Below are 22967 nucleotides of genomic sequence, written 5' to 3' on the forward strand. Positions count from 1 at the left end.
GCACTTGATCAAAAATGTGCCATTGTAGTGTTTAAGTGAATGTTTACATTTTAACTTAATTTTATATTTCTCTATCCAAGCGATAACTGTTGCAAGTAAGTTGTTTAACTATGCCGAAGAAAATAAAATATATAAAAATTCTGTCTATATAGAATCCTTCAGTTTCCCAGACCCGTTAAACTGGAAGATCTGAGGTCTAAAGCTAAAATTGCCTTTGGACAGTCTATGGACCTACATTATACCAATAATGAGGTAAACATGTACAGTTTAACTTTCAATAGTTCTTATTTTGGAAAACAGTGTGTTTATTTAAGAGATTGTTTTAGGATGGTTGTGCTTTTATTTGGGGCTTGATAAGGATATGGTATTTTAGAGAAGAATAAGATAACAGAAGTAAAGTTTAACTTATTAAAATGAGTTTTTTCATTGTGGAAGATATTGAAAGGTGCTACTGTGCAAATAATTGAGAATCTATTAAAGGAGGAAATATATGTATTACTTAGAGGTTTGCTGCTTATTTGTGTTTTATTTTTACTCTTTGTTCTTTATTGATGAACTCTCTAAGGAATTCTGAGGAACCCAGTTATATATGTATACTTGTCTACAGAGTCAACAGAGCTTTGGTAGTTGGACAGTTTAGTTAAAGCTTAAAGGATTACTTTCATGTTTGTAAGGACGTGATTAGATCATCATGTTTATGTTTGGGAGTCAGTACTTGTAATCTTAAGGGCTCACTATGACATTCAGGAGCTCTGTGTTCTGGGGAATCCCTTTTGAACCTTCTGTAAAATTTGGATTGCAAATCTCTGAGATTTCTTTCAAGTCCTGTGATCTCAGATCAAGATCTTGAGATTTAAAAAATTTTAGGGACAGTTTAGTTAATTGGTTAATTTGGTTTTTTTCCCTGTCGAAAAATACTGTTGAATTTGCCAGGCATGATGGCTGTGATTTATGAATTACAGCCCCTCATGGAGTTTATAGACTTGTGGTAGAAGCAGACAGTTAATAATTGAATTGTTTAAATATGTGAAGTTCTTTGAAGGAAATGCATAAAGTGTTATGATAAAGGATAAAGGCAAGGGCAGTAGGTGTCCTATTTAGGTGGTACTAAGGAAGAGCTGAATGAGGTGGTACTATTTAGTTGTTGAGATTTGAAGTATGAAAAGCCAACCCTGCAAAGAGTTTGAGGGGAACAGCATTCCTGACAGAGAGAGCAGCTCGAGAGCAGAGCATACAGAGATCCTAAGATGGAAAAGACTTGTGTGTCAGGAATAGAAAAAGTGTCAGCGGGAATGGAGTGACAGTGGAAAGTTCAGTAAAAATTAATTTGAGAAAATGTGAAAGTACTTTGCAAATATTAAAGCATTGTGCTAATAAAAATATTTGAAATATTAGATTTTCAAATGAATTATTGTTATTTTAAAGCAAAAGAACATGCTAATGTAGCTTGTCTAAAGAAACCACTTATAGCTGAAAGTGGAAAATATTTTGATAAAGTAAAAATCCATATCCAAATAATATTTCTGAACAAAGTGATGAGTATTATACTGTGGTAATACCTTAAAATGTTATTTTTCAAATACTTTTTTGGGTTTTCAGTTAGCCATGAACACCTCTTGTTGCCTGGCCCTATCTTGATATTTATTTCTGTTTGTGCTGGCCTGATTTCCATCTGCCAGCCCCTGAGACTCTGAGGGCTTTTCAGAGGTATGGCTATAGGGTGTAAGCTGAAGTACATATGGTGGTGGTGGGGAATTGGGATTGGCGATATGAGGCTCAAGGATGTGGTGGGAGGTGGGGATGGATGGGCCCCACTTACCAACTGTGGTAAGTGCTGGATAGTATACCCTTTATGGGGCTCCTTCTCTTCCCTGTCTTCCCCATTCCCCTATCAGTGTTTCCTAGTATCTTTTATAAACATACTTGAATCTTTATCTCATGGTATGATTCTAAGGAACACAGTTATATCTTTGTTTTGGTTTTGTTTGGTCTAAAATTGTATCATGGAAAACTTTCAAATGCCAAGATACATTGACTACAATATTGTCTTAATCTGTGAACTTAGTAGTTCTATCAAGAAAAATGAAGTTAGTTTGACATGATTTGTTCCTATTGTACCTGTCTGAGCTCCTAAAATTACTGTTTATTTTCTGAGTTCTCCCAGTTTGTTTATAGGCATACCTTGGAGATACTGCAGGTTCAGTTCCAGACCACTACAATAAAGTGACTATTGTAATACAACTAGTCACATGAATTGTTTGGTTTCCCAGTGCATATAAAAGTTATGCTTACATTATAATATAGTTTCTTAAATGTGCAATAGCATTATGTCTAAAAAAAAATCTTACTTAAAAATACTTTTATTGCTAAAAAATTCTAACCATCATCTTAGCCTTCAGCAAACTGTAATCTTTTTGTAATAGTAATATCAAAGATCACTGATCATAGATCACCATAACAATTGTAATAATAATGACAAAGTTTGAAATATTAGGAAGAATTACCAAAATGTGACACAGAGACATAAGGAGAGTAAATGCTATTGGAGAAATGGTGCCAGTAGACTTGCGGCAGGGGTGCCACAGACCTTCAATTTGTAAAAAACACGGTATCTGTGAAGTGCAGTAAAGTGAAGCACACTAAAACAAGGGGTGCCTGCATATAATTTTTTCTAGGGTTTTCTTGAGCATTGACATCAAGCTAATTGATCTGTAGTTTTAGGAACCCTCTCCCATTGTCTAAAAATTGGAAAATGTCTCCATTTCAGTTTCTTTTTCTCATGCTTTCTAAAGGATTTCTGAGAGTGGTTTTGCCATTACGCTGGGTGGCCTCTTGGCAGAAATGTAGTGGAGGAGGCATTGGGGTAACATTACATTGTTTAAAATTGTCTTGCAACTCTGAGTTTCTGTGAGATTCTGTGAGTTAACCATGTCCTGATTCACATCATGACAAGCCCAGGGCATGTCCTTGGACATTGGGGGCACTAGGGAAAGACTTAACAAGGGTTATTAGTTTCGTGGACTTGTAGACAAGCTAAAAACTCATTTAGGCTGCTTGTTTTTCCAGTTCTATAAATTTTTTTTTTCTCGTGTAATATAAAATCCTCTGTTCTAAAAGACTATAACTTCTGGTTTGCCAGAATGGAAACAAGCAAATTTAAGCTGGGATTGGTTGGATCTGTGAGTTAGGCTACTCTTTATCTAATAAAGTGTCGGGTGTGTGTGTATTGTCACAGGAGATAAATGGGGGTGTGCAGGCAAAAGTAAGTGGGTTTTCTAAGACCTTTCCCATTTTAGATGGGTAGAGGAGGACAAGGCTTTTTATAGACAGTTTTCATGTTTCACTATGTAAAGTTAGGAAGATAATTAACTTATTTCAAATTTAGGTTCTATTTAACGGGGTTTTGGACTTAATTTTTAGTTTCCTTTCCAGAAATGATTTTTATTAACATACAACTGGATTTATCAGTAATAAGCCAGAGGCAAATAGATTTTATGAATGAGGCCAAAATGAATTCACCAAGCAGGGAAATATTGGGTGACTTATTGAGTATAATTTAGGTAGGGTGGGACTTGTTCGTGACTCTTAGTCTTTGTTTTAAAATTTGTAATGAGTGATCTCAGCACATATGAGGGATTACATCAGCGATATATAGACAGTAGTCCAGGCTGCCACTGCAGGTACTCCAGAATGGCCAGATTTCACTTTCGTAAGCTAAAGAAGAGCGGAATCATTTATGTTCATACTTTGTTGCTGTGATTTAAATTAGTGCTTTTTTCCTTCCAAAGCAGCAGTATCTTGGAGAAGTAAACAATCCAATTATAAATAATGTGTAGTTAAAGTAAACATTCAGGTTTCCCCCTAAATGAAAAGTTGGCAAAACAATCCTCTTCATTGCTTTAAAATGTTTTCTAGTGCTTAAAATATAATTTAAAAACTGTTAAAGATGGGAACAAGGTGTACCAATATGGTTCATGATTGATAGGAAAATGAAAGGAATTTAAGTAGATCAGACTTGTGCTATGATACCAAACAGTTAATATTCTTTTTTTATTAGAAAAAAATTATCACAGGGAAAAAAAGGCCTGATAGTAGCTAAATTGTGACAGTATAAAACTAGCTATATGAACAGAAATTGGGAATATAATTTCAAGTACAGAGTAAGTAAATGTAAGCAGATTGTATGATGTAATTCACATTAGTTCTGCTTTGTATTTGTGTCTGGCAGCCTTTCTTAAAACAAGGAATAGTTTTCATAAAGAAATCTACGGAGAATGAATGCACACCATGTCAGCTAGTGGGTTTGGGTGCAGATGAAGCTTTTACCCTATGATATTTATTAAACAATATTTACCAAGTATTTGGTTTTTGATGTGCTCTGTGTTCATTGCTGGCTTAGGGGGAGTCCTTACCTGCAAGATATTTGTACTGTAGAGGACCCTTAACTAACTAGGCCTTTACGTTTGATTGGCTTATATACTGTGTTAGTTAGTGCCGGCTCACAAGTATGGAATATGTTCACTTGTTTTTATTCTGTCCTTTCAGTGAAACAGAATGTACTTTGAAGATTATTGACAAAGTCATCTTAAGCTACTAAGTTTACATTTTTAAAAAAAGAAGTATTTTGTTAAGTAGTATGAATCATGCTTTTTCCTCACAGGCTGTTCAGGTGCTTTTGTCCCTTATAACATCTGATCCATGAGAGGACTAATGAAAGCAGATTTCAACATTCAGGCGTTACTGTAGGATGGCTCACGCATTTAGCTTACTTGTTTTAGACTGTAGTGGTCAAGTCAGAGAAAAGAGCGCCAGGTAGGCTGTAGATTGCAGGTACATTAGTGGAGGCACCCCTCCATGGCATCCGTCACTGATGCTCATTGTATTTTGTATGTTGGTAAGCATACCGGGTGAGGACGAGAATCTGTGGTTGCTATAAAAAAAGTAAACCTTTCATCAATGCAGATAAAAGATAGTACTGTTATTTTACATAGTTTTTGTGTATGTTCCTTAATGCTGTTTTGAGGTGAAGATATTATAACTTAAGTTTAATAATATTATGGAAATATCCTAGAAAATTGATCTTTAATCTTTAAATGTGTTTTCTAGAAGAATTTAATGTTCAGTAAAGCAAAAAAATTTATTAATCCATACTCATTTTATGATTTTAGCGATGGTAGGATGGGAAGAGCAAAACAATCTAGATACATGTATTCGTTCAGAATTTCATTATACTGACAAATCAAAGAGCAAGGTATTTTGAGGTTTATAATTCCATAGTAATGGAGATGCTCCCGGGAGGACTTGACCTGGTGAGATGGCTACATAATTCTGTTCCCTTTTGTTTAGTTGGTGATTCCATTAACCACCCAAGATGACTTGGACAAAGCTGTGGAACTGCTGGATCGTAGTATTCATATGAAGAGCCTCAAAATATTACTTGTAATAAACGGAAGTACACAGGTATGAATTGGGATTTTTTTTTTTTCAGTGAGGATTATAGGATTTATGCTTGTAAAAGTCAATAAAAGAAACATAGTTACATAGAATGCCTGGGTTACATTTGGTAGGGGAAAGGATTCTGATTAAAGCCCTAAAGGGGAAGAATAGCATGAATCTTCTTTTTTTCTTCGTAGGCTACTAATTTAGAGCCATTGCCATCACTAGAAGATTTGGATAACACAGTATTTGGAGCAGAGAGGAAAAAAAGACTTTCTGTAGTAGGTAAGAAAGCTAGTGTCGAAATCATGAAATGGGTGATTTCTTGGTTTCATCTCCATCCTTTAAGGTAGGGCAACACCTAAACATAATCCTGATAAATAGCAGCCTATCTCTGTACTCTTTGTAATTTAGTTCAGTTAACTATGTTCTGGTATCTGATGTCCCTTGAAAAGTTAATGTCAAGTATTACACGATTAGCAGTCTCCAGTTTAAATATTTCCTTTCTTTATATACCCAGGGTATTTTGATGTTTAACAAGTTAAAAGAAAACCTCAAAAGCGTTTTAATTGTACAAATAAGCTGAAGGGAAAAAAATTAAATGAAGTAATTCTAACATATTAAAATTAATGGATGGACTAAGTTCATAAACCTTTCTCTAAGTTTTAGTTATTGCCAAGAATGCTACCAAAAAAAAGATTGCTAAGAATTTCCAGATTATGTTTTATAATTACTTTATTAGTCATTAAAAATACACTTATATTTAAGTTTATGGTAAAAAGAAAAATGGATCCTGTGTGCCTCTTTTTTCTTTTTTTAAAGGAGGGCCTATTAGAGAGGCATAGGCTGGGCAGAGGTGCTCTGAACTCCCCAGTTCTGTGTATCTTCTTCAATTTGTATAAAACATTGATAATCTACATTTTTATATGATAAAAACATTTCATTGCTCGAAAAACACTTATAAATCTTTTTAACAGGGCAGTGAATATGGGTATTAAAGGTAGCATGAAAACATATGTGAGGGATGGATTTAAAGGGGGAAGTAGGAGACATAAAACAGATGAATAGGGAGGAAGCAGGAAGGGAATCTAAGACTGGTGATAGAAGAGGATTGTTAGTAATGAAAGAAAAGATTAAATTAGCATGTGAACCAACCAAAAAATCTGTTATTCATCTTCTGTTTTGTTACCCAAAAACTTTTTTTATGACTACTTCCTTCTAAGTGTCTGTCTTTTGTCTTACTTTGGGTTTGAGAAGTGTTGGAAGTATGAGCAGCAGAGATAATATACAAGTAAAATAAAAATTGCTTGTCTTCATTTGGATGTATTTTGATATAATTTAAATTTTTTTTTTTTTAATTATTATTATTATTATTTTATTTATTTATTTATTTACTTATGACTGTGTTGGGTCTTCGTTTCTGTGTGAGGGTTTTCTCCAGTTGCAGCGAGCAGGGGCCACTCTTCATCGCGGTGCGCAGGCATCTCACTATAGCGGCCTCTCTTGTTGCGGAGCACAGGCTCCAGACGCGCAGGCTCAGTAGTTGTGGCTCACGGGCCTAGTTGCTCCGTGGCATGTGGGATCTTCCCAGACCAGGGCTCGAACCCGTGTCCCCTGCATTGGCAGGCAGATTCTCAACCACTGCGCCACCAGGGAAGCCCTAATTTAAATTTTTGATGAAAGAACATTAGGGGTACCTGAATTCAAATGCCAGCTCTATAATTAACCTGAGACCACTAACATTGTCCTCATCTTTAAATCATGGGATTGTTGTAGCAGTCAATTGAGAGAACACTTTTTTTTCTTTTTAATAAATTTATTTATTTATTTATTTATTTTTGGCTGCGTTGGGTCTTCATTGCTGCGCATGGGCTTTCTCTAGTTGCGGTGAGCGGGGGCTACTCTTCCTTGTGGTGCCTGGGCTTCTCATCATGGTGGCTTCTCTTGTTGCAGAGCACGGGCTCTAGGTGCACGGGCTTCAGTAGTTGTGGCGCAAGGGCTCAGTAGTTGTGGCTCACAGGCTCTAGAGCGTAGGCTCAGTAGTTGTGGTGCACGGGCTTAGTTGCTCTGTGGCATGTGGGATCTTCCCAGACCCGGGCTCGAACCTGTGTCCCCTGCATTGGCAGGCAGATTCTTAACCACTGCACCACCAGGGAAGTCCCTGAGAGAACACTTTTAAACTACATTTTGCTTTTCAAACTAGAAAGCATGACTATTATTAATCATACATTTATTTCTTTATCCTTTTTCTTATCATTATAGTACCTATCATTTTAAAGTAAAAAATTGCTAATTCATCTTAGTTGCATTAGACAGAACAAGCTAAATACATTAGTTAAATTGACATTTTAAATTCATTTTGATTTAAAACTGTACTGAATGTCTCACTCTTATTCTACTAATAAATATTCTTGTTTGACTTCAGTGCCAGCATAAGAAGAAACTGGAAATTGTAAAGTATAAAATTTACTAGTCTTTTCTTGGCACCTCTTTAAACTTGAAATGGCTTTGATAGATATGACCATTATCTTTTTTCCTTATTTATTGATCATTATCTCCTTCAATTATTTTTACAAAAGATAGAGGAAGAACTTCTTTGGGGATGGGAGTATATGCTGGTGTGGAGGTTTTGACCAAGAGTGCATTGGCATACCTATTAATAACAAAGGTTCAAAAAAATGGTTTATCAATTAAGAAGATGAAGAAATTTTCTAAGCTTTTTTTCTTCCCTATCTGCTTCGAATAATGAGTATATTTATCTTCGTTTATAAATAGGGTCATATGGAAGAAATAAAAATATTAGGGACATTGTGATCATAGTTGTTACAAAGCCCAAATCAACCACTGGCTCAATAGTTCCTAATAATTTTGGAGTCCCGTGTAGAAAAATTATCTTTTTCATGCATATCTCTTGATAATCATTTTGTTCACTTTCTCCCTATCTCTTCACTAACAAATGCCGCCACGTATTTACAGTGACCCCTTTACATGAGGCAAAAGCCTTTTTTGCTTTAAATCTGACCAGAACTCAAATGCTCACATGATTTCATCATATCTTTTTTATAGTTTAATTTCAAAAAATAAGGAGGAAAGCTGAGAAACTGTGTTAATAAACATAGCATAATTAGATGAACTATATTAGATTCTCTAATTTTCTAAACTATGAAGAAACTTAAATTCCAGGAATATGGCTTGCCGCCAAAAGCCTAATTTTAAGTACCCAAGAATAAAATCCAGGATTCCAAATTGGAAACATTCTAATGTTGACTAAATGACTAAGAAGTAACCTCACTTTAGGTTTCTAAAGATTAAAGAGTGGCAATGGAAAGAACATCATGTAGACAGATGTGCACAGCATATGTTCATTATGAATAATTTTGCCATCACAACACCCTTGCAAAGGAGAGATTTAGTCCCACGTTTACAGATGAGGAAACAGGTTCATGGCGATTGGATAACTTTCCCAAAGACGCAGAGCTGGTAAATAACTGGAACTGAGATTTAAATTGAGGTTGGACTGTAAAGCCCATATTCTTTCCACTACATCATGATGCCTTCCATAAATTACATTAAAGGGTAACATATACCAGGGTACAAGTGACCTTTGAAAGTGCAGAAGCAGTGGCATTTGTCTAAAAATCTTTATCGTATTATCAATACAATACTCATAATGCAGTTGCCAGCAGTCAGAAGAACATACCACCTAAAAAATGTAAGTGAATATTACAATAAGGTTAATAATTACAGTAGGTGGGAGTTTAGAAAGGAATAAAAACATTTGAAGTTTTACAGACATGAGTGCTCTGATAAGCTTTAATAAAAACTAGATTTCAGTTGCTAAAAGCATTCGTATTATAGTCCAGAAATTTTGAGTGTATATTTAATTAAAACAAGAATTGGTTCCCTGCTGGAATTTATAAAATCATATAATTTTTCTCCTTTGAGGTCCCACTAGTAGAGATAGAAGCTCCCCTCCCCCTGGATACATTCCAGATGAATTACACCAGGTTGCCCGGAATGGGTCATTTACCAGTATCAACAGTGAAGGAGAGTTCATTCCAGAGAGCATGGACCAAGTAAGCAAAATTTGGATGTGGTTTTTAATTTCATTTAAAGGGATGTTGTCAGGGAATAGTGTGGTTTGGCAGGTATATGGAGGAGGGGGTATTTGTTTTACCTCTTCTCCAATCCCATAGCTTCCTTTATAAGCGAACAAAGTAGTAGAACTATAGGAAAACCCCACTAATTTACATGTGTCTGTGTGCATTCACGTATAAAGAAGGTGGAATGAGGCTGATTCTCTTACGTCGCTCATCCATAAGTGAATGAATGCATTTGTTTATAATCCTGAGATTAACATTCGGATTTTTTTAAATTAACATTTGAAAGACACAGTAAAACTATAAATATTTAACTTTGTGGAGCTGAGGTTTGTCTACTTTCTAAAACATTTAAAAATGTTTTTTTAAAGTTTTGTGGTATTGAAGTATTTTCATGGATTTGCTATTGTTTTCTTAACATTACATTGGCTGCTTATATTATGGCAGGAGTTTACATTTTCTAATCATGTAGCAGTCATGGTGTCATTTGTTTCCATTTGGGTGGCCCCTTTGTTCAGTTTTCAGTAAATAAAATTATGTGAAGTGTTTTAGCTTTTAATTATTTAGATAATAATCCAGAGAGAAAGAGATAGAAAATTCCTATTTTTCTGTTTGTAAATTTTGAAGTTGTAGCCTACCTACAAGGACAACTACTTTTAAAACATTTAAAAATGAATAACTCTGGGGATGACTGCTGTTGGATATGGAGTTTCTTTTTTGGGTACTGAAAGTGTTCTGAGATTATGGTGAGGGTTATACATTCTCAATATTAACCACTGAACTGCACTGTATGCTTTAAATGGGTGAATTTTATGATACATGAATTATATCTCAATAAAGCTGTTTTTAAAAAACAGTAACTTCTGGTTATATCATGCAGACTCAAGGTGGACCCATTTATTTTTCTAGATGCTGGACCCATTATCGTTAAGCAGCCCTGAAAATTCTGGCTCAGGGAGTTGTCCATCACTTGATAGCCCTCTGGATGGGTAATGTTGATTGTAGTTTTTGTTTTTTAATATATATGGGTAAACATGCATATATATAACGTGTCGAAGTATCAATTCTTTTGTGCTGCATTCAGAGGAATGTAGTTGATACTCATCTATACTTACGGCAAATTGATTTTTTCAGTTTGGACAAATTTCTTAACTTCATGGGCTCGGTATCTTTTTTAGTTAAAATGATATCTGATTATAATATTTTGAGTTTCCTGCTTGCTAAATTGTGTTTGAAACTAAAGGCAAACTTAGAATTTATGTACGTTTACTTTTAAACATGTGTTGGTGAAACTGCTGTCAAATTTTTCATAATAGGTTTTGTTTTGGAGATTCTTGAGTTGTTGCACCTGTTCAGGATTATGTTCATTCTGGCACCAAATTATAAATAACATATATTCTTGATAATTATGTCCCAGTATTTTGGTCAATTAAAGTTTAAGTACTTTTGTGAGACAACTGTTCAGGAATATAAGCTGGGGCAAGTTGCATCTGTGAATTTTTGGTTACAAGTGCTCCCTCTCTCTTGGTCTCAATCGGACAGTGTTCACCTGTAGCATGCAAAGTCAGTATCTTTATTAAGATCATGACCTATTTAATCTCCTCTGGAATTGCTTTATGAAAGCAAATTTGGAAAATATAACTAATATTGTATGGAACTTTACATTTAATTTTTTGTTACCCATATACATGAAACCTTTGTCTGTGCCCATGTCTGTCTCAAGATAGATATTTAAAACATTTAAGAAATTCAGGGAAATTGTGTTGTGAAAGCTATATATTGAGTACTTAATACTTGAAAGACACTGTCCTGAGGTAGATAAGTATAAAATTGATGAGTTAGACATTATTATCTCCTTGTTATAAATGCGGAAATAGTCTCAGAAAGGTGATTTGCCAAGGTTGCAATAGCTAGTTTAAGTGGCAGAGCTAGGATTGAAACACAGGTGTTTCCATGCATCTGTAATTCCAAAATGTATCATTCTTACCACTGTACTCTGTGGGTTAATTTTAAAAGCCAGGCTTTTTGCGGTGCATGTACCAAATGAGTGTTTGAAAAGAAGTTCCCCCTTTCTCAGTTAATGTTTCAGAGAGAGCGTATATATGTGTATATATATGTATGTGTGTGTGTATATATGTATGTATATATAAAAATATATGTTATTTTATATATGTATGTATATATACACATACATACAGATAGATATTGGTATTGCATAAAGATTTTTTAAATGTCTTAAATATTTTGTCTTGAAATAACAAGACTTTTTCTACTTTTAGAGAGAGCTATCCAAAATCACGAATGCCTAGGGCCCAGAGCTACCCAGATAATCATCAGGAATTTTCAGGTTAGACTGTTCACATTCTAAATGTTTAAATGTTATGTCATTGAATAATCTTTTGGCTGGGAGGGCGAGGGAACTTTTTTAAAAAAATCAAATAAAAATGAGTAAATGTGTTGTTCATCATTGGAAATATTTGACTTTTGTATAACTTGTATACAACTTTCTTGTGTGTCTTAATAGACTATGATAACCCTATCTTTGAGAAATTTGGAAAAGGAGGAACATATCCAAGAAGGTATCATGTTTCATATCATCATCAAGACTATAATGATGGTAAGTTTATTAGATCAAAGAACAGTTTGTTAAAAATCTCAGAAACAATAAAAATAAACTTGTTCCTATATCACTTAGTTTTCTGCTTAAAACTTTTTTTAAAGATATTGGATCATAATTAAAACTACAATAACATCTTAGCTTTATGCCAACTTACCTCATAATACTTATCTTTCCCTTAGAAAAAAAAAAAGGAGTAGTTAAAAATGGTATTAACTAGAAAACTATTCCTTGATGTTGAAATGCCTACTTGCATTGTCCTTTTAAGGAAAAAAAATTGCTGCCTATAAACTTTCCAATTTTTATTTTGTATTTTAAATCATTATTGGAAATGAGAATAAAATATATTTTTTCTCCTTTTTATACAAAACTGAGGGAGTTCTATGCTTTTATGAATGTGTGTGTGTTAACATAAGAGGTTATTTGAATTTATATTCAGATTCTGTTTCTTTTTTCCCCACTTTTCATTTCTGCTTTCACTTTTCTCTTCTTTGTATTTTTATTTTTTACTTCATGATTCAGTGTTAACAAAGATATTTCTTTGCACTCTTAAAAAATACTATTCTTAAGTTTAAAACATATAATCAAATAATTGCTGTTTTAGTTTCTTAGCCTAGTCACAGAACAAATTTCTGTTCCTTATGTTACAAATTTTAAATACTTTTAATTATAATATATTAATAAAAGTTGCAAGGTAATTCTGTTTTCACTTTGTAGGTCGTAAAACTTTTCCAAGAGCTAGAAGGACCCAGGGGACCAGCTTCCGGTCTCCTGTGAGTTTCAGTCCTACAGACCACTCCTTAAGCACTAGTAGTGGAAGCAGTATCTTTACCCCAGAGTATGATGAGAGTCGAATAAGAAGAAGGGGAAGTGACATAGACAATCCTACTTTGACTGTAATGGACATCAGCCCACCCAGCCGCTGTGAGTAATAGAAATTGGCGTAGTGAAATGTGTAGCAGAGCCTTTGCAGAATTTTATAGTATTAAAAAAGAATAAATACCAAGCCAGTCTTCACGGTGAGACCAGAATCTCAAAAGAGGTAAAAATGGTATTTCTAAAGGTGGTTGTAATGTCAGGTATAAGCATGGTATTACTGCTATTACTTTAAATGATTCTGTCCTTTGCTTTTATTAGGAAAATTGTTACCAATTAAGTCATTCATTCATTCATTCCACATATCCTTATTGAGTGCTTAGCTCTGAGATTTCAAATATGGCCTCTAAGATGTAATCTAATGGGGAGAATGATGTGCATAGGAATTCACCAGTTAAGGAGGTGACATGTGCAAGAGGCCATGATATATTCTGAAAATGGGGAATAGTTCATTTTTGGCTGAAGTAGAGGGTATCTTACTTGAAACAGTCGAAGTAGAATTAGAATGGTAACTAAGGCCGGATTGTGAAGTATTTGAACTTTATCATGTAAGCAATGTATAAAAGATTCATGCTCAAAGATATTTATTGCAGCAATATTTTTATACTCTGAATTCCGCCCTTTTGTGCTAGTGTTGTCATATTTTACTTTCACATCTGTGACTCTCACTACATTGCTGCTATTTTTGCCTTAGACAACTATATTTTAAAGTGATTAAAAATAGGAGAAGAATGTCTTTTAAATATACCTCCAGTTTATTTCTGTAGATCTTTATGTAGATCCAAGATTCTGTCAGGTATCAAATTCCTTTTGCCCAAAGAATTGTTTTTAACCTTTTCTTGTAGTACGAGTCTACTAGTAATAAATTCTTTCAGCTTTTGTTTGTTTGAAAAACTCATATTTCTCCTTTATTTTTGAAAGATAAATTTTTCTGGGTATAGAGTTCTGGGCAGTTTTTTTTCTTTCAGCACTTTAAAGTTATTTCTCCATTGTCTTCTGGCTTGTATACTTTCTGAGGAGAAGTCTGCTGTGTTTCTTATCTTTGTTCCTCTGTATATAGTGTGCTTTTCCCCCCGCTGGCTGCTTTCAAGATTTCCTCTTGTTAGAATGAGAGCGATGGTCTTTCCAGCTTTCTACATTGTAGGCAGTTGAAAAACTAATTACAGATATTACTGCAATAAAGATTAGAAGTAGTGCATCTTACATAATCAGTGGCATCTTAAATTGAGTGAAAAATGCTATTACGTTTATAATCAGGTGAAAAAAAATCTCATTGGAAAAAATTAGTCATAGGGATCTGAACCTTGTTTGGGTTTAGAGTTCTTATAGTTTTCAAAGATGATGATCGTTATGAATTTGGATGAACATGATTTTCCCTTAATATCCAAGCATATTCAATTAAGGATATCACTAATGCAGTAGTCCTTAACCATTGTGTGCCATTGGGCTATTCCATTTTAAGAAAATGTTCTTTTTTAGCACCTCGTGCTCCAACCAACTGGAGATTGGGCAAACTGCTTGGCCAGGGAGCCTTTGGCAGGGTCTACCTCTGTTATGATGTTGATACAGGAAGAGAATTGGCTGTTAAGCAAGTTCAGTTTGACCCAGATAGCCCTGAGACCAGCAAGGTAAGAATCACTGCATAAGCTACTTTGTCACATTATAAGAAGCATTTTTACTAAAATAAATATAACACATAATAGAATTTTTTGTTTTTCCTCAATACAAATTATTTGCAAAAAAATAGATAACTAGATATGTTTGTTTACTTTGTACTGTGGATTTTTCTCTTTTAGTACTCAGTTATATTCCTAATGTGATTTAGTGTTGCTTTAGCATACCATCAAGGACTGTTACAAAAGTTATTATTGTTTAGAGACTTTAAAATGTTTATTCCTTGGGAAGTGAAAATTTCAGAGTGAAATCACCTTGATGGTCCATGAAGTTAGAATTTTTTTGCTTTTACTAGCCATGCTGTAAAGACTTAACAGTGAGTTCTGTCTTTCAGGAAGTAAATGCACTTGAGTGTGAAATTCAGTTGTTGAAAAACTTGCTGCATGAGCGAATTGTTCAGTATTATGGCTGTTTGAGGGATCCCCAAGAAAAAACACTTTCCATATTTATGGAATATATGCCAGGGGTAAGTTAGTACATCCTTTGAAAATAGAGATATTCTATTTAAAGTCTTAGTTGAGAATAAAGAAAAACAACAAAACTTTGATTATAAAATGTTAAGGACATTTTGGAAGAGTTTTAAATGAGAAATGGGTAATATAATTTTATTTTCTGTCTTCTTCATCTATCTTTGTATTTTTTAACTCGTTTTTAAAAATACTAAATTATACTAAAATAGGTTACAGACATCATAGCAGTCTATACTCAGATTTCCCTAAGTGCCCTAAAAATAACCTGTAATAACTGGCTTATCCAAACCAGGACTCAGTCCAGGACCACACATTACATTTTGCTACTATGTCTCTTATTCCTCTTTTAATCTAGAACAGTTTTAGGTGACAGATTCGACAAAGAGACCAAGCTATTGGTGCTTTGTGACCACCTAGAGGGGTGGGATAGAGAGGGTGGGAGGAAGATGCAAGAGGGAGGAGATATGGGGATATACATATAGGTATAGCTGATTCACTTTGTTATAAAGCAGAAACTAACACACCATTGTAAAGCAATTATATTCCAATAAAGACGTTAAGAAGAAAAAAAAGAAAGAGACCAAACTAGTTGTTCTGTTGACAGTCTCATCTCATAGATTTCTCCCCTTGCATCCTCGTGGTGGTGTTTAGTTTGTTCGTTTACCCCCGTATTTCCTGTAAACTCCAAGTTAGATCTAAAATCTAAATTATATTCAAATTCAACATTTATTCGCATGCATCCTAAATGATGCTGTGCATCCCATTAGGAGACATACAATTTCTGGTTGTTCTACTGGTAGTGATGCTAAGATTGACTGCTTGACTAGGGTGATTGATGTCCTGATTCTTCCATTGTAAAGTTTTGTTTTTTCCTGAAGACCAGAAAGTAATCTGGGCTTACAGCAGTGGCACATAGGAATATCCAGTTCCTTTTCAACCATCCATCTAATGTTTTTAACACAGATTGATAGTCATTGCCTGAGTCAGTAATTTCACTGGGAGGTGAAAAATGTGATTCACAAAAAACTCTGTCATTCCTTCTTCATTATTTTTAGTATTTGTAGAGTACATTCTAATACTAATGATTTTCAAGATGGTGGTATATTTACTCACTTAAAAATACATTCATTCTCATAATAGGCAGTATATGTTAGAAAAAGGCTTGATTTATGGGTCTTTAAGGAAATAGCTTATTAGAATTGTATGTAGAATGTACAGGTTGCAGTTTAATCTTATGGATCAATAAAACTGTGGATCAGTATCTCATAGTACAGTTGTCCCTCAGTATCCCCAGGGAATTGGTTCCAGGACCTCCCACGGCTATCAAAATCCAAAGATGTTCAAGTCCTTTATATAATGGTGTAGTATTTGCATATAAGCTATGCATATCCTCCCATATACTTTGTCATCTCTTAATTACTCATAATAACTAATACACTGTAAATGCTATGTAAATAGTTACAACTACAATGTAAATGCTATGTAAATAGTTGCCAGTGCAGCAAATTCAAGTTTTGCTTTTCGGAACTTTCTGGAATTTTTTTTTCCAGATATTTTCAGTCAGCAGTTGGTTGAATCCCCAGACACGAGGCCTGCGAATACAGGCCGATTGTAATGGTCTTAAACCATCCTCGGTCTTACAACAGCAACAGTAAATTTTACTTTGATTTTTATCTTCATGAATAATTGTTTATAGGGACACCACTGTTATTCATCATTGCTACTTTTTTATTTTCAAAGATTATGTTGGCAGTGTAAATTGTTTTTTAAAATTTAGTCTACAAAAAAAAAAAAAAAAAGTTTAGTCTACAGAAGTAATCCAAAAGAAGGAGAAAGCTGTGAACCTTTATTTTAGTACTATCTGTGATGGAAAAAGTGGAAATATCAATTCCCCCAGTGGAAGTAAATTATGATGGCATTGTCCAAGAGAGTATATATTACAAATTAAAATTGTGAAGCCCATGTAGCAAAGTTGGAGGAAGCACTTAGAGAAAAAGAATATAAAATGCTTTTTAATATTGGTAATGATATTTTAAAAGTATCTGTATTTGGACAAGAACAGAAGAAACTTAGAAAAATGAAAATGTATTATGTTGGGATTGTGATTGACTTTTCTCTTATTCAGATTCCCATTACTGTTTGTGCAACAAATATTTAAATTAAAAATAAGGAAATAACTATGAATAAATGTGAATAGAGACCCAGATTGTTGAAGATAAAATTAATTAAAATGGCTCATTGGTTAGAACCAGTTTACATCACAAATAGAGATATGGGTAATCTTTATATATTTAGCAATCTTAAGACTAAACTAGGACTATTCAGGAAAAGGCGTTAGATCATGTTTCTCATTAGGTTTTGTAAAGGCAGCTGTCTTTTCAAAGTCTAGGTTATCACTCCTTGAATTTGAAAAGCATGTTACTAAATTAATGATAGTTCACTGACAATCTAAATGAATTATGTGTACGGCAAGCCCATGGCATATATGGGATGGACATAGATGTTCCTAGACTTCCGTGAATCTCCAAGTCTGTAAATGATGCTATATAATTTCTTTCATTAAATTTGGTATAATGGACCCCTTTATGCCCTAGATTCAAGCTTTGCCAAAATTGTCATTCCATTCTTCAGTTTTTCCCAACATAACATTCCATTCCTTAGTCTATCTAGAACTACTTTCACACCGGAACCATAACTTTCTTTTATTTCCAATACCTGACCTAGCAGTTGACTTCTTTCTGTTACTCTTACACACACACACACACACACACACACACACACACACACACACTGTTTTTATCTGACACAGTGCTTTCCAGCCCATTCCAGTTGTTCACACTGAAGAAGATAATATTTTCATGTTATACAGCAGTAAACAGACTACACTGATGGAGCTGTTAGCACCATGGGCCACTGGCCCAGCTGCCTGAGGGCCCAGAGGATCTGTAAGTCTGACACTCATTTGCAGCCTACAAGTATCTGGGGGCTTACGGTTTGGAAAGCTCAGTTCTAGCTGTGTTATTTTGTGCATTACTACAAGTAGAGACATAATAAGTTGACTGAAGAACAAGCCGCATTGAGTTATACGTATGACTGGTTGTCTGGGTTCACTCACTGCCTAAGGCTTTCCACACGTGTTTGCAAGTTGGGGTCAGCAGAATTGCATCTTGCTGTCCCTTCAGGGATTGCTCATGAGTAGTGGAAACAGCAAATGGCTAAACCTGTAAAATCCAAGGATCTATTTTTATATGACAAAGTACACAGTTTACCAGTATTCAAGGAAAGACAGGAACATTTGGATATGTTATCTCTAAAAGATTTTGTCCCTCAGGAAGCATTTTATTTCCATCTTTTAAAGTCGTGATTATTTATCAAATTTGCACATTGGAATCATCAGGGAAGCTTTTTCAAAATTCAAGTGCCTATGTCTCTCTTCAGATTGATTCCCTATTCTCAGAGATGGTACCTCATCCTGCCTAAAACATGTAAGAAAATTAGAAATTCCTTTTTAATATATTTTTCTCATGTTTTGAACTAAAGTGGTGAGTATATAAAAGAAAAACTTTAAAATCTCATGTGTATTCAGATCTTCTAATCATACCCATTCTTTCTCCTGAGAAGTAGGTTTGCAGGTATCAATAAAACTGTGTTTTAAAAGCAGAGTAAGAACAAAATAAATAAAATTAAAGTAGGACGTATATAGAAGAGCAAGTAGGAAAATCAAAAATGTATTCAGGGCAAAAACAATGCAAGATAAAAGTACTGGAGAATTTTAAAAAATACAGTTGCAAGGAACAGGAGATAGAACCAGCATAGTCATAGAAACAAGGGTATCAGTCAAAGAATAGTTTTAAAGGCTTCCTTCCACAGTTCTAGTCAGGGAATATAGTAGAGTTTTATGTTAAATTAATAGCATATAATGTCCTTCCTGAGAATTCCTGTGCTCTCCAATTAAAGCCTCCCAGTCATGAACTAGGACTCTCCAAATTAAAATGTCTAGTTTTAAGATAAATAAGTCATGGGAATGTAATATACAGCATAAGGAATATAGTCAATAATACTGTAATAACTTTGTACAGAGATAGATGGTTACCAGACTCATCGTGGTGATCATTTTGTAATGCATTTAAATGTCGAATCACTATGTTATACACCTGAAGCTAACATGACATTGTATGTCAACTACACTTCAATTAAAAATAAATAAAATATTGTAAAGCAGTTATACTCCAATAAAGATGTTAAAAATAAAATAAAGATCACTTTATTCAGTCGATAAGAATAACAGATAAATATACATGTACACATCTTTAAAGATAAAGATTTACTAGTAGTTTTCATTTCAAACCATACTATAGTTTTCTTTCGTTTTCTTTTATCCTAGGGTTCAATTAAGGACCAACTAAAAGCATATGGAGCTCTTACTGAGAATGTGACTAGGAAATACACCCGTCAGATTCTGGAGGGAGTCCATTATTTGCACAGTAATATGATTGTTCATAGAGATATAAAAGGTAAGTAATGAGGTATTTTTTAAGTACACAGTTCTTTTAACAAAACATGTGCTGTGGTTAAGAAATTCAACATTTAATACATGCACCTTTAAAATACCAGGGGAAAACAGTTCCAGCTAGTCGTGTTGTTCAGGTCGCCACAAGAGGGAAGCTCCCCTGTTGGGGCTCACAGAATCAGTAAAGTTCAAATGAGCATGAAAATGAGACATGTTTTCACACATAGCGCACAGGCATTCGAACATAGCGGTTAAGAATAGGGGCTCTGAATTTGACCTGAATCAGATTCAGGCTTTATCCATCACCAGATGTGTGACCTTAGACGAGACAATCTCTCTATGCCTCAGTTCCTCATTTTTAAGGAGGGTGGTGATAGTGAACAGCTCACAGGATTCTTACAAGGATTAAATGAGTTCATGCGTATAACATGCTTAAAACCGTTCTTGGTACCTAGAAAGCACTCAAAAGTTAGTTACGGTGATGACGTACTTTATGCTGAGATCATATTTAAAGCTGAGGGAATGGACCTCATTACCTAAGGGAGAGAATGAGAAGAGAGACCAAGACTGAGCTTTGATAAACTGCAACTCAGTTAAGCTCACATTTTAAAACTCAAAAACTCAACTGTTTTCATGGATCAGTTACATAAGGTAACTGCATGAAGTGAGACAAAATAGTGGTGGAGGTATGTAAGTTTGAGAGTCATAAAACTCTGTACTGCAAAGCACACTGATAGGCTTCATTCTGTAAAAACCAGGTTGTGACCCGAATATAAAGATCACTTTATTCAATCATTTGACGAGAATAATGAACAAATACACAACACACATTTATAAATAATAAATTGACAATTTTTTTTTCATTGGTCTTTCTAGGGGCTCTTATGAGTTACCAGGAATTTACTTCCTTTCTGTGGTATGTCACACCCTGAATATGGCCATATTCAGGCTAAAGAGAACATTCCTAACCAGTGTCTGGTCATAGAGTGGGATCTGCTGCAGAATGCCTGAGCCAGATCACATGTAACGAATGGACCTTACTAGTGAGTCTTAGAGGATGACAGCATGGCTCATGATCTGAAAGAAACAGGAGCCTGTCTTTCACCTCAGGGTCTACCCAGCTTAGGCAGACCTCAGCTATCAAGTTCAAAACCCGAAAGCTTAAAGAACCACATAAGGTGGTGACCATTTTGTAATGTACGGAAATATTGAATCACAATGTTGTACACCTTGCAACTAACATAGTGTTGTAGGTCAAGCATACTTCAATTAAAAAAAAAACACATAGGAAAATGATTTGATTGTGAATTATTCTATTAGGAATAATCTATTCAAGCCAGTTTCTCTTTACCCCTGATAATAAGGTAAAGGAACCGAGGGGAGCTACCCCCCAAGCGGATCCTCCTCTAACCTTGCCAGTAAAATGAGGAGGTTGGAAACAAGCTGATTTAAAAACATTATAGGGGAAATATATTGATAAGAAAAATGTAAGGTATAAAATTGGATAAAGCAGTATGATCTCAAGTTTGTAAAATTAAAGTATGACTTAGAAGAACAATCTCTACATGATTAACAGTGGTTATTTCCAAGTGGCAGAATGAGTGATAGTTGTTTCTCTCCTGTATACTTTTTACTTTTTATGTATTTCCTAAATTTTTATAATGAGCAGTTTTTAAATGGTGAGGGCAAAGGAAAGCTAGTTGATTACTTTTAAGTTTAGACTTATGAGTTCATAATGAAACCTAGGGTAAAAATTAATTGATCATTGTTGCTAGGGAACCAACTCACTATTTCATAATAGGGTTTCTTTATTGGACCTTTCTTTTATGAACTGTACTGAGGACTAAATAGTGGATGAAAGGAAACTTACCTTTATAAAAATATTTTGGCTAACAAATGAAGCAGGAATGATAGAATAGTACCATTTTACAACGACTAACAGATTAGTAGACATAAGCACTAAATATTAATAGCTGTTAACATCACTTCACACAGACAGTCTATCATTACATACTTCCTATTCATAGACTATATCATTATCTACAAAGTAGTTTTGCCAAAAAAAAAAATTTTGAACCTGAATCTGATCAAGCCTCTAGATTCAGCTACCAAATTGGAGAATTATAGAACATATATATAGAACAGATGAACATGTTAAATGACTCCTTGGGATGGACTCAGCAAAATCTAGACAATAAGAAAGCTATAGGCAGACAGCTTAGACTCTTCATAAACTGCAAAGGAAAAAAAAAAGGTTGGAGGGAACTTTAGGAAAGACTTAAAAGATGTATTAGTGATTCTCAATGTAAGGACCTTATTTGGATTCTGACTTTTTGTTTTTAAAGAAAAATTGAAAAAACCACTGAGTGTATATTTAATAATATTGAAGGAGTTACTGTCCATTCTCTTAGGTGTGATAAGAGTCTTTATCTTTTAAAGATATGGACTGAACTATTGATTGATCGCGACGCGACGTCTTCCATCTGATTCAGATAGTATGAGAGGGGAAGGGGAGTGGCTGGTAGAGTGGCTGGAAGAGGTTGGGGCTGTGTGAGGGGTTCATATGTGGTTCGGTCTGCTTTTGTGTATATTTGAAAACTCTCCTTCATAGCTTACTTTTAACATATCCAAAGTAAGTTTTTAAAAAATCAGATAACTGTATTGGGAACCTGGCTATACATTTTCTCCTCAGCCCTTTGTATGGTTGGCCGTTGGTTCAGCATTGGTGATTACTCCCCGGAGATAGCTCTCTCTGTCTGTGACCTGCCTGGGCCTGTTCCTTCCCAGCTGGTAACCAGTAAAAACTGGCTTGTTTCTTGTCCTTCCCCAGGTTAAATATTTTAGACACGGTGGCTTTTTTTTGACAGAGTCCTTCTTTAAGAATTGGACAGCGGGAGATGTTAAAAAGGCAGTGCTGTCTTAGAGAATCACTGGTACCACGGCATACTTAGGCTTATGGCAAGCAGAGAATGGATCCTTAACCCTCCCCGGAGAGAGGCTTTGGAAAGCCTTCATTGACTAGACTGGGAAATTTGCTGGGAGAGCAGGAAGACAGGTACAGAAGTTCATGGCGGGGATGGACAGTCGGTAGTCTCTCCAGTCTATAATACAGATTTTTTCCACTATTCACTCTCCTTCTTAGAGGCCATTAAAAAAAAAAAAAAAAGACAAATAGGGAATCTTTTTTTTTTAATATAAAATATGATTAAGGTTAGGAAGACTTAAAAATAATTGAGGTAAAATTTAGAAACTAAAATTAGATAAGGTAATAAGTCGCTCATTTA

The 22967-nt window shown here is 34.7% G+C and overlaps 1 protein-coding gene across 5 annotated transcripts in view; it reads left to right on the forward strand.

The window, feature by feature from the left end:
* The window catches only part of MAP3K2 (mitogen-activated protein kinase kinase kinase 2), a 90461-nt gene that overhangs the window by 60880 nt on the left and 6614 nt on the right, over window positions 1-22967 (forward strand). For 3 of the 5 annotated variants that reach the window (XM_036857198.1, XM_036857197.1, XM_036857199.1), the window contains exons 5-15: window positions 153-252; window positions 5347-5460; window positions 5634-5721; window positions 9382-9512; window positions 10446-10525; window positions 11816-11883; window positions 12061-12153; window positions 12871-13077; window positions 14509-14657; window positions 15038-15169; window positions 19558-19687. In XM_036857198.1, coding sequence (XP_036713093.1) covers window positions 153-252; window positions 5347-5460; window positions 5634-5721; window positions 9382-9512; window positions 10446-10525; window positions 11816-11883; window positions 12061-12153; window positions 12871-13077; window positions 14509-14657; window positions 15038-15169; window positions 19558-19687 — 1292 coding nt within the window. Of the gene's footprint in view, window positions 1-152; window positions 253-5346; window positions 5461-5633; window positions 5722-9381; window positions 9513-10445; window positions 10526-11815; window positions 11884-12060; window positions 12154-12870; window positions 13078-14508; window positions 14658-15037; window positions 15170-19557; window positions 19688-20559; window positions 20862-22967 lie in introns of all 5 variants that reach the window. The other 2 variants (XR_005020550.1, XM_036857200.1) reach the window with 2 other exon arrangements.

This window comes from Balaenoptera musculus, chromosome 7 (assembly GCF_009873245.2).
Source record: "Balaenoptera musculus isolate JJ_BM4_2016_0621 chromosome 7, mBalMus1.pri.v3, whole genome shotgun sequence".
Classification (NCBI taxonomy): Eukaryota; Metazoa; Chordata; class Mammalia; order Artiodactyla; family Balaenopteridae; genus Balaenoptera; species Balaenoptera musculus.